This window comes from Salmo salar, chromosome ssa15 (genome assembly GCF_905237065.1).
Source record: "Salmo salar chromosome ssa15, Ssal_v3.1, whole genome shotgun sequence".
NCBI lineage: Eukaryota > Metazoa > Chordata > Actinopteri > Salmoniformes > Salmonidae > Salmo > Salmo salar.
In genome coordinates, this window is record NC_059456.1 from 68,968,002 (window position 1) to 68,980,576 (window position 12,575).

Here is a 12,575-nt window from a genome sequence, read left to right on the forward strand (position 1 = left end):
TCCATTACTATATGATATACTATACAGCTGACATGTTGAATATTTAGGCTACAAAATAATATGCATGGTCTGGTGAATGAAGAATAGGAATAGTTACAATCTTGAATATGAGGACTCTTTTGAGTAAAATTGGGTATATTGGATGATGTGTGGTGGCCTCTCTTATTTTGGGTGTGTGAGTGTTTTTGGGCTTTGCTTCAGTGATTGCAAGATTACATCTGGACGTTGGATGGAGCCACAAAAGGCAACTGACTGTTGAGGGAAAACTCAACAGTAAACTGAAATGTTTTTCTAAAACAAACACAAAGATCAAGTGGAGTAAAGCCACTCCAGAACACATATTGCTGCTGCATGGGTTCAAATCCGGCACACTGCTATTTCAACACATTCTCCCGTCTATCTCTAACCTATCCAACAAACATAAAATACGTGAGGAGTAGAATAATATCAATAATGATTCATCAATTCATTAATACTTAATTCCATGACAGTATTTATATTATCATTATATTATACCAATAGGTTATCCCTTCATGACAACATGGATAGTGAAAAAATTAGATATTATTTTACAATGGACCAGTCATGTGCTTAGGCTATGCCTGGCTCAAAACCCTGCATTTTATACAAATTGGGTTTTTGTTACAATGGAGCAAAAACATTAATTATTCACATGACCAATTGTCCATCAAACGAAAGAAACGGTGCCAAAGGCTATTTGGTCCCGCATGGGACGGTCGCGCAAGCCCGCTTTGTGTGCGTTTCGGCTACTGGGACTGCACTTCCTGGATTTCGGCTAGCCATTGCGCGCACCCATGTCCCATCGACGCGACTGAGTTCGTGTGGAGAAGAACAAGAGCCGGTCAATTTGCTCATATTAAGGCTTATCTTAGGCTAGATCAATTTAACGCTTTATCCAGTAGAGAAACAGGAGAGACATCGATGCGCTTTGATTTCCGTCTACGTGAAACGGTTCGGGACAGCGGCGTTCTGGTCCGATTCAAACAGGTGGAACACGAATCAGGTGGAGTTGGGAGGAGGAGGGTATCACGACAGACCGGGCTGCTATAGCCATTCCTTCTAATTAGTTGTGGACCCGTGCTAAAATATGCACTCCTTATTCTAGCCTTACTTAACGTCAAGTAGGCTACCACGTTTTGTTGTATGTGATATTCAAACGTCGAATCTTTATAGATTGGAGACCTTTAACACACAGGTGGGAGATACCCGTTTAATAGGACGGCCCCTCTTTCAGTTCCTCAGCGCAGGATATGAGCTACTGACATTTGTTATTACCCGTTGGGACAGGAGACGAACGGTTTCCGCTAACAGGTGTGAAAACACACCAATCGTCATTGCCTGATACGGAATCCTTCCTCATTGTTCGCAGAAATATCTATCTAACTCGTATATGGCTCCCTTTCTAGCCAGGAGAGGGACATTTAACAGTTAATTGAAATAAATCGGTAAATCGAATAAAATAGTGTATTATTAGTGTTTGGAGTTATTTTTGAGACCCCGTCCTCCTATCTAAAGGGACACGGGACACCAGAGAGAAATCATGTCAACGAAAAAAACCAGCGTGGATTTGCCCAAAAGGAGCAGAAGCCCAGTGGTGTTAGAAGGAGAGATTTTCGGTGAATTTCAGGACTGGTGTCTCCGTACTTACGGGGACTCGGGTAAAACAAAGACAGTCACCAGGCGAAAATACAATAAGATTCTCCAGACCCTTTCACACACCGATGAGTCGGACCCTGTCTACATCGAGAGCAACCACATCAACGCCAAATTCAAATTCTGGGTGAAGTCCAAAGGGTTCCTTGTTGGGACAATTCAAGGGGACCTGAACAAGAATGGAGCCGCCGACAGACCTGTCCTGTATGTCCCTATCAAGGCGACGGTTAGTAAATGTTCCTCTTCCTTACTGTGCGCGTAAATGTGTGTGCGCACTATGATGATGCCCACATTTTTCTATGTAAATATGTTTATGGAGTCCTGCTACTGCTCTACGACAACTTTCCCTGGCCCTTTGATCCAGTCCGTTCTCACTGTCATGGGTCGGGCAGTGCCAAGGTGCCATGCGCGCAGCGCTCTTATTACTACCCTGTTCGCGCAAATAGCATCGCCTAGACAGTGATTTTGGCTCCAAAGAAAAATGAGACTAGTATACGCGGATGGTATGATAGTACACTGTGCGTGTGCGCGCGTTTGCACACATGAGGGCAAGCTTCCAAGCTATATTGTTGTTGTTTTTTAAATCGGAGATATTTCATGCCTAGAATAGTCGTTTTGTCAGTTCCCACTATTTACATAGTGTTATTTATTTAGTCTCAAATCAATTAAATTCTGTTCATGCGCAATTTCCTATAGCTCATCAATGATGAACATAGGCATATGTGATGCATTGACGACATGGATGCAGCTGAAAAAAAATCATTGAATTTCACCCCTGTGTGCAGAGTGCTAGAAACTCATTCTAAAATGGTATCAGTGCAATTGTGTAGCCTATTGTTTAAATGTTCTTCTAATGGCTTTTGGTGTTGAACGTTAAAGGGGGGTGGAGAGACTTGAAAAGATAGACATCTGTGACTGTAAATGACAATGGAAACTAAATTCTAGTTTGTAGAGGTCCAGGTTCAGACAGGGAGACAACCACAGACCATTCATTTAGAGCATTTGTTACAAAGATGAGTAGGCTACACATTTCAAAGCCACACATTCACCTGCTGAGCTTGTAATGCAGCTGTTTGCTGCTGCTCATTGCCTCTGCATCTAAGTCACATGAAAAGTTTGAGCTCCTGTCTTCTCCACACTTGATAATGTGTCTGTCCTAGATTTGAAGAGGCTATTCTGAATCTTTCTCTCTCTCTCTCCCCCTCTCCCTCTCCCATTGTACTGATTTCATTGAGGTTGTCTTAAAGGGTTGAACAGAGAGTCTATTTAGGCATAGGGGACAGGCTTCTGGACTAGTCTGTTACTTCTGTTCCACACAGGTTCAAGGCTCTCTCTGATTGCTTTCCAACCATTTGTAAGCAGCCATTGTTGATAGTTACTCTGTGAAAAGATTGTATACAACAAACGCCTCTAAAATACTTTGCAATCATAAAAAAGCATCTCAATTGGCGCCCTCTTCCCTATATAGTGCACTACTGTTGACCAAGGCCAATACTTTTGACCAGGGCCTATTGGGATTTGGTCAAAAAATAGTGCACCAGGAGTAGGGAATATGGTGCAGCTTGGGAAGCACCCGAGACAGTCATTTGACATGTTGACTTGCTCAACTCTGACAGTAGGCTAATTTGAGCTGGCCAGCTACAGGACATTTTTGGAGGAGCTGTTAATCTACTGTCAGCTAAACACAGAGACAACCCCACTCATAACAGCGTCTTGGCAGAAGCTAAGGCAGTAGCTGTAAGTCTGTTTTATGTCTGAAGGCAGCAGGGTCATATTTTGACTGATTGACTGTGAGACACAGCCTGCTCTCACCCAGTCCTGCTGCTATTCCATTGCTATTCTACTATAGTGGGCCGTGCCAAACAGAGCGTACAGTAGAGAGATGCTGAGCGATAGATCAACAGTGATGATGGGAGAAACAAATAATCTTAGCATCTTCAACAGCTGTAAAAAAAAATAATATATAACACATTAAAAAAACTAAAAAGTAAGTTCAAACCGAATATTGTATTGTGCACAGTTTGGTTATTAATGTTCGATGACATTTTTATATTAGAAGAAATCAACTGCCAATGTTAATTAGGTGTTGAGAAACTAACCAATTGGTCCAAGGCTATCATGGAGGCTACACCCAGAATCTGATCTAGGATATTTCACTTTAGGATATTTGGCTGCTATTATAGGCTATACTGTATGTTTGGTCTGTATATGCATGTGTACATATGTACACTTTTTGTTTTTCCTTCTCTTTATTTATTATTTAATATTTGTTTTCTTATATTTTTTGGTGATGTTGCTCCCCCTGTGTGCTGCTTGTATGTACTGTTTATTTCTTGAAAAATGGTGATGAAGACAGTCTTACTCGCCTTCAGGGTTCTGTTGGGATGCATGAGCTTTCACCCTCACTGCTTGTTTTGTATTTGAGGTTTTGTCCACTTGTAAATTGGACTAGTATGCTGTGTGTGTGTGTGTGTGTGTGTGTGTGTATGCTGTGTGTAGTGTGTGTGTGTGTGTGTGTGGGCGGAAGGGATGGATATGGGGGATGTGTGTTTTAGCTGGGTAAATTGTTCGAAATTCGACAGTATGTATTTTTGTGTTGTGTGTGTGTGTGTGTGTGTGTGTGTGTGTGTGTGTGTGTGTGTGTGTGTGTGTGTGTGTGTGTGTGGGCGGAAGGGATGGATGTGGGGGATGTGTGTTTTAGCTGTGTAAATTGTTCTAAATTCGACTGTGTGTGTGTGTGTGTGTGTACGTGAGATTCCTGAGTGAGCAGGTTGTAAATGTGTTCTAATTGCCAGTAGAGAGCTGTGGCCTGATAGGCAGTGTGTGGATGAATGAGGCCAGAGCTCTGGAAAGCTGCCTGAGGCCTGGAGAAACCTGGAAGGAAACGCCACACACACTGGTCCCACTCCCAGTGTGTATGTGTTCACACGTGTGTAAGACAAGAAAGTGTGTGTTAATGGAGCAAAAGTGTGTAATTCCCTCACATACCTGTTTGTGCAACAGGCAGCTATGTAGGCCTGCTCCCTCACACCTACTCATTCAAGGGTTTTTCTTTATTTTTACATTGTAGAATAATAGTGAAGACATCAAAACTATTAAATAACACATATGGAATCATGTAGTAACCAAAATAGTGTTAAACAAATCAAAATATATTTGATATTTTAGATTCTTCAAAGTAGCCACCCTTTGCCTTGATGATAGCTTTGCACAAACTTGGCATTCTTGGGGTGGCAGGTAGCCTAGTGGTTAGAGCATTGGACTTGTAACCGAAAGGTTGCAAGAGCGAATCCCCGAGCTGACAAGGTAAAAATCTGTTGTTCTGCCCCTGAACAAGGCAGTTAACCCACTGTTCTTAGGCTGTCATTGAAAATAAGAATTTGTTCTTAACTGACTTGCATAGTTAAATAAAGGTAAAATAAAAATTCTCTCAACCAGCTTCATGGGGTAGTCACCTGGAATGCATTTCAGTTAACAGGTGTGCCTTGTTAAAAGTTAATTTGTGGAATTTCTTACCTTCTTAATGCGTTTGAGCCTATCAGTTGTGTTGTGACAAGGTATGGTTGGTATACAGAAGATAGCCCTATTTGGTAAAAGACCAGGTCCATATTATGGCATGAACAGCTCAAATAAGCAAAGAGAAATGACAGCCCATCATTACTTTAAGACATGAAGGTCAGTCAATATGGAAAATGTCAAGAACTTTGAAAGTTTCTTCAAATGCAGTGGCAAAAACCATCAAGAGCAATGATGAAACTGGCTCTCATGAGGACCGCATTTTTTTAAATGGACTGTTGGCATATTGGCCGGTAATTAAAACAATTTATGCAATCATTCCTCTAAAATTTGCTGATTAACTAGCTAACAAACATACAGCGCAGATAAATTCTTCAAATTCATTATTTTACACAATGTCTAGCCACAGCACTGCCAAACCATTGTTGACCAACTCCCTGACCAACATGGCTGACCTTCAGCCCATCATAAGAAGGTTCATGTCCATTCAGGTATTCTAATGCCTAATTCTATGGGAGAAGCCTAAAGTTAGAGATAGAAAAAGCTCAATCGAAAAGGCTCCTCTAGCATTAACTCTATAAGCAATGTGACCTTTAGCAACCTTTAGCACAGGAAAGTAAAGTGAGATGATAACAACGGAGAATAAGATCATGTGAATCATTGCTCAGGGGAACGACGGGGCAATGAAGGGCTTTAGTGGAGGAGACACAGGTAGGGCTGTGGCAGTCATGAAATTTGGTCAGCCGGTGATTATCAAGCACATAACTGGCGGTCTCACGGTAATTGACCGTTAATTAATGTGAATACATTTAACATCTCCTGGCTTCCATGCACAGCCTGCAGGCCACTGATGCAGACCTTTGGAACGTCTATATTTTAAAAAAGTCTAAGAAATCAACACCAATAGAATAAATCCCTTATTTATTTTAGATAGGTCTAAAGAAACATGATATGCAGAAATGTAGTCTATTTCAGAAGAACAGAATAGCATACTCTGAGTTGTCCTTATGTTAGGCCCTGATCTGGCCATGCCATATAGCTGTGGGCTACACTAGTTCATTTAGCAGACAAGATTTGCTTAGAATTCTGTGGCATTATTTTATATAATTTTATAGTATGAAGAATACAATTGAATATAGCTGAATAAAATAGAAAGGATTTTTTTGTGTGCACATGCGGCTATTGTGTGTTGTGCTTATAACAAAAAACAGGTCCTCCTATATACTTCATTTAGAGTTATTAATGTAACTTCAGTTGTGATACAAACCTTGGGCAATATGTTTTGAATTTTAATACAATCTAAGGCTTCATGATGCGGCTCTAATGATGATTTGAAAAAAGTTGCATGAAAGGCATGAGCTATGCTTTGTTTCTTGCACAGGCTGCACACACTTCATCAGTCTCTCATTCACAATTTGACAAGCACTTGATAATGCGTCGAATTTATCGGTCTGTTCTATCCTGAACGATGTATTTTTGTAAATAACAGCAGGGGGTAGAGGTAGAGGTAGAGTATCTCCATGATAAACTGTAGACCACATTATCTACCTAGAGTTTTCTTTTGTGTTTTTCATAGATGTTTACATACCACCACAGTCAGAGGCTGGCACTAAGACAGCATTGAATGAGCTGTATTCCAACATAAGCAAACAAGAAAACACTCACCCAGAGGCGGCGCTCCTAGTAGCCAGGGACTTTAATGCAGAGAAACTTAAATCTGTTTGACCAAATTTCTATAAGCATGTTAAATGTGCAACCAGAGGGGAAAAAAACTCTGGACCACCTTTACTCCACACACAGAGATGCATACAAAGCTCTCCCTCGCCTTCCATTTGGCAAATCTGACCATAATTCTATCCTCCTGATTCCTGCTTACAAGCAAAAATTAAAGCAGGACGCACCAGTGACTAGATCAATAAAAAAGTGGTCAGATGAAGCAGATGTTAAGCTACAGGACTGTTTTGCTAGCACAGACTGGAATATGTTCCGGGATTCCTCCGATGGCATTGAGGAGTACACCACATAAGTCATTGGCTTCATCAATAAGTGCATCGATGACGTCATCCCTCAGTGACCGTACGTACATACTCCAACCAGAAGCCATGGATTACAGGCAACATCCGCACTGAGCTAAAGGGTAGAGGTGCCTCTTTCAAGGAGCGGGACTCTAACCCGGAAGCTTGTAAGAAATCCCGCTATGCCCTTCGATGAACCATCAAACAGGCAAAGCGTCAATACAGGACTAAGATCGAATCGTACTACACCGGCTCTAACGCTCGTCGGATGTGGCAGGGCTTGCAAACCATTACAGTGACACAAGCCTACCAGACGAGCTAAACTACTTCTATGCTCGCATTGAGGCAAATGACATTGAAACATGCATGAGAGCACAAGCTGTTCTGGAAGACTGTGATCACGCTCTTTGCAGCTGATGTGCGTAAGACCTTTAAACAGGTAAACATTCACAAGGCCTCAGGGCCAGCCCGATTACCAGGATGTGTACTGCGAGTATGCGCTGACCAACTGACAAGTGTCTTCACTGACATTTTCAACCTCTCCCTGTCCAAGTCTGTAATACCAACATGTTTTAAGCAGACCACCATAGTGCCTGTGCCCAAGAACACTAAGGTAACCTGCCTAAACAACTACCTGTAGCCACGAAGTGGTTTAAAAGGTTGGTCATGGCTCACATCAACACCATTTTCCCAGAAACCCTAGACCCACTCCAATTTGCATACCGCCCTAACAGATCCACAGATGATGCAATCTCTATTGCACTCCACATTACCCTTTCCCACCTGGACAAAAGGAACACCTATCTGAGAATGCTATTCATTGACTATAGCTCAGCGTTCAACACCATAGTGCCCCCAACGCTCATCAATAAGCTAAGGACCCTGGACCTAAACACCTCCAACTTCAACTGGATCCTGGACTTCCTGATGGGCAGCCCCCAGGTGGTAAGGGTAGGTAACAACACATCCGCCACGCTGATCCTCAACACAGGGCTCCCTCAGGGGTGCTTGCTCGGTCCCCTTCTGTACTCCCTGTTCACTCATGACTGCACAGCCAGGCACGACTCCAACACTGTCATTAAGTTTACTGATGACACAACAGTGGTAGGCCTGATCACTGACAACAACGAGACAGCCTATAGGGAGGGGGTCAGAGACCTGGCCGTGTGGTGCCAGGACAACAACGTCTCCCTCAACGTGATCAAGACAAACGAGATGATTGTGGACTACAGGAAAATGAGGACCGAGCACGCCCCCATTCTCATCGACGGGGCTGCAGTGGAGCAGGTTGAGAGCTTCAAGTTCCTTGGTGTCCACATCACCAACAAACTAACATGGTCCAAGCACACCAAGACAGTCGTGAAGAGGGCACGACAAAACCTATTCCCCCTCAGGAGACTGAAAAGATTTGGCAAGGGTCCTCAGATCCTCAAACGGTTCTACAGCTGCACCATCGAGAGCATCCTGATGGGTTGCATCACTGCCTTGTATGGCAATTGCTCGGCCTCCGACCGCAAGGCACTATAGAGGGTAGTGCGAACGGCCCAGTACATCACTGGGGCCAAGCTTCCTGCCATCCAGGACCTCTATACCAGGCGGTGTCAGAGGAAGGCCCTAAAAATTGTCAAAGACTCCAGCCACCCTAGTCATAGACTGTTCTCTCTGCTACCGCATGGCAAGTGGTACCGGAGCACCAAGTATAGGTCCAAGAGGCTTCTAAACAGCTTCTACCCCCAAACCATAAGACTCCTGAACACCTAATCGAGTGGCTACCCAGACTATTTACATTGCCCACCGCTCCCCGTCTTTTACACCGCTGCTACTCTCTGTTGTTATCATCTATGCATAGTTACTTTAATAACTCTACTTTCATATACATATTTCCTCAACTAACCAGTGCCCCTGCACATTGACTCTGTACCGGTACCCCCCTGTATTTAGTCTCGCTATTGTTATTTCACTGCTGCTCTTTATTTACTTGTTACGTTTATTTCTTATCCATATTTTTTTTAACTGCATTGTTGGTTAGGGGCCCGTAAGTAAGCATTTCACTAAGATCTACACCTGTTGTATTCGGCGCATGTGACTAATAAAATTTGATTTGAAGATGAGTAGGCCTAACAAACAGCAAATGCACTAGAAAGATGATGGTATCCTCCAATTTTTTTTATAGAGGCCATCAAAACTCTGTTTTCTCATGCAATTGCATAGCCTATAGAAATGTTGTGCAACATGATCTCATGGGCTCTCATGAAGTGTTTGATTTGATTTTCGAATACATTTACATTGATGTCAGAGTGATTAGTGGGACAATAGAGTCCTGAGTACCAGGCTGGTAGGCTGCTGAGTACCAGGCTGGTAGGCTGCTGAGTACCAGGCTGGTAGGCTGCTGAGTACCAGGCTGGTAGGCTGCTGAGTACCAGGCTGGTAGGCTGCTGAGTACCATGCTGGTAGGCTGCTGAGTACCAGGCTGGTAGGCTGCTGAGTACCAGGCTGGTAGGCTGCTGAGTACCACGCTGGTAAGCTGCTGAGTACCAGGCTAGTAGGCTACTGAGTACCAGGCTGGTAGGCTACTAATGACCATCAGAGCTTGGAGATGCCTAGTTACCATGACTAAACGGTCATGTAGAATTTGACTGCGGTCATGACGGCCGGTGTGGCCGTAATACGGTCACCACAACAGCTCTAGACACAGGTGGCCTTTTAACACTACTGACCCGAACCGATCCGAACAGTGCTGGCCTGGTTCCGCATCTACCATCGTTGCTGGAATCATCCTAGGACTGGAAAAAATATCAGAACCAGCACATTAGGGTTTAGGTCGACACAATATTGTGAAAAGGGTAATATTGTGATCTTATTATAAGAGAGGGTGGATGGAGACAGCAGGGGACAGTGGTAGCACAGTAGTAGTACACCGAAAAACAGACAGACAAATAGAGAGAAAAGTGAGGTAGGCACAGCATTAAGAATAGTGAGAATAAGGCAGTGAAAGAGAGAAAAACAAAACAGGGAACAGAGAGAGAGAGAGAGAGAGAGAGAGAGAGAGAGAGAGAGAGAGAGAGAGAGAGAGAGAGAGAGAGAGAGAGAGAGAGAGAGAGAGAGAGAGAGAGAGAGAGAGAGAGAGAGAGAGAGAGAGAGAGAGAGAGAGAGAGAGAGAGAGAGAACTGTTTGTGTGGCTTAGAGGAAGCAGCCCCACAGCTTAGCCATCACATGCAGTTGACACCAGCGTCTCCTATTAATAGGTCTTAACGTTTTTCTCCTTCCTTCGTTTTGCTTTCTCTCTCTCTCTCACCTGCTGCACCTGCTCTTAGAGGGAGCTGACTTAGTTAAGTGCAGTTTGATCAACTGTTGCTGCTCTGTGCCCATGCTCTTCTCAGGCCACTGTCTGCCAGCTGCATTCTCTAACCACAACCAGAGAGGGACGAGAGGATAGAGGGAAGAGAAGAATGTGTGTGTTCTGTTTGTACACAGACCTGAGTTACATTTGGCCATGAATTAGCTTTTCTTAATGTCCGTGTATCAAGCGTCTCAGAGTGCTGATCTAGGATAAGGTCCCCCATGTACATGTAATTGTATTCGTTGTGATCTAAATCAGCACCCTTACTCTGAGACGCTTGATACGGCCCCAGTTTAGCTGTTCTCAGGTCAGGTAGTAAGAGTAGGAAGTGAGGATTTCTGCAGTAGGAGTCAGTCAGAAGGTTGATCTAAAACGGTTGAACGAGATCTTGTCCGTCAGTGGAAACAGGAGACAGATGGGCATCTGAGGTTTCTGTGTGTGGCACCATACGCAATTACCAGTAACACAGCAAATCTTTCCACATAGTCACATGAGTGTCTGTCCTGGTCGGAGCTGTGTACGGCAACAGCCCCACACTACAGGGCTATGTTCATTAGTCACCAAACATAATAAAACAAACTGAAACTGAAAGAGGACTGGACCTGGACTGGTCTAATAAGACACGTTTTCTGTTGGGTGCCCTAATGAGCATGACCCAGGGCTCAGTCACAACCCATCCTCTACTCTCCTGTGCTGAGGGGAGAAAAGAGGATAATAGAAATATAGTGTACAGCACAGGAAACTGAGATGACTCAAGTGTTTAGGGTTAGTTTTACACAGACAGGACACACAAACTATCTGCCTGTTTTGTATGTGTTTGAGGAGCTATTTGTGTGTTCATGCATGACGCATGCTCATGTTGGGGGTGCATGATGGGAGGATGCACTGTATGTTTTTGTGTGTGTGTCTATCCCCCCCCCTCTCCTCCTCGGTCCTCCTTCTCCCCCTCCCGCTGCTCTCCGTGGCGGTGATGTGTCGATGGCCTAGGGTTTAATGGTGGCCCGCGGGGATAACTTAATTGGGACAGCCCCCATATCAGACCTGGGATCTCTCTAATCTCAAAGGGGCCCTTATCCTGCAGAAATAAATACGACTAAATTGATGTGAATGGGTAGGCCTCTGGTTGTGTGACCCCCCCCTCCATCCCTGCCCCTGCTCTCTGAGGCCCGGTGCGTCTGTTCCTCTGATGAGGGGTGGTAGGAGGGCGATGAGGGAAGGGCCGGGGTGAAGCAGGGGGCATGCTCCCCTCTCTGAACCGAGGGGCTAAGTTACATCGGTCACCCAGCGAATGTCACTCTGCAGCGGGGCAGAGCAGGGCGGGGTACGGTTGTGGAGCTGGGGCAGTTGAGGTGAAAGACAAGATTCCCTAAGGCACATGTCCCCTCAGATTTGTCCTAATTTCAGATGTTAAATTAATGACTAAACTTCATTTTTTACGCCCATGTTTCATAATATTAATTATTTATAAAAAGGATCTGTCAGCCATTCGCCCTAGAAAGGTGTTCTTTCCAAGGTGCACGAAGCAAAGAGATGCCCAGGCAGGACACTAGATACTCTAGTGCAGGGTTCCCCAATTGCCCCCCCCCTCCTCAAGTTTTCGGAGAGAAAAAACCCCATTGTTGGACAAAAACACCAGGAAATCATCTCCAAGTGATTTTATTTAAGAAATCTCTTCCAAGGTATTCCCACACATAATAGGGAGACACGTGATCGCATTCAAATGTATGCAAGGTTTGAAATGATTATGTTTTAGTCAAATATTATCTGTTTGGGCTTCTTGCGGTCAATTTGCAGTCTACAAAATATTTGTAATTCTGTTCCCGACCATCCGCTCAAGAAAAAAACAGCCCGCGGCTGAATCTAGTTGATGATCCCTGCTCTATCACGTTCAGTATCGTCAGTGGAGGAGCAGAGAGAGTGTAGAGTAACACACACAGCGTTTGATCTGATTTTAGCTGCCAGGGTTGGGCAGGAGGTATGTTTGTAAATTAATTTGATCAATAGCCTATTGATTTATTTTTGATGAATGA

General features: G+C 44.0%; 1 protein-coding gene across 2 annotated transcripts in view; it reads left to right on the top strand.

Annotated features, from left to right (window-relative positions):
- Window positions 1-811: 811 nt before the first annotated feature.
- The window catches only part of LOC106572251 (nucleolar protein 4-like), a 135,000-nt gene continuing 123,236 nt past the window's right edge, over window positions 812-12,575 (top strand). For both annotated transcript variants that reach the window (XM_014146288.2, XM_014146289.2), the window contains exon 1: window positions 812-1,900. In XM_014146288.2, the coding sequence (XP_014001763.1) occupies window positions 1,562-1,900 (339 nt within the window). In that variant the 5' untranslated portion in view covers window positions 812-1,561. The remainder of the gene's footprint in view (window positions 1,901-12,575) is intronic.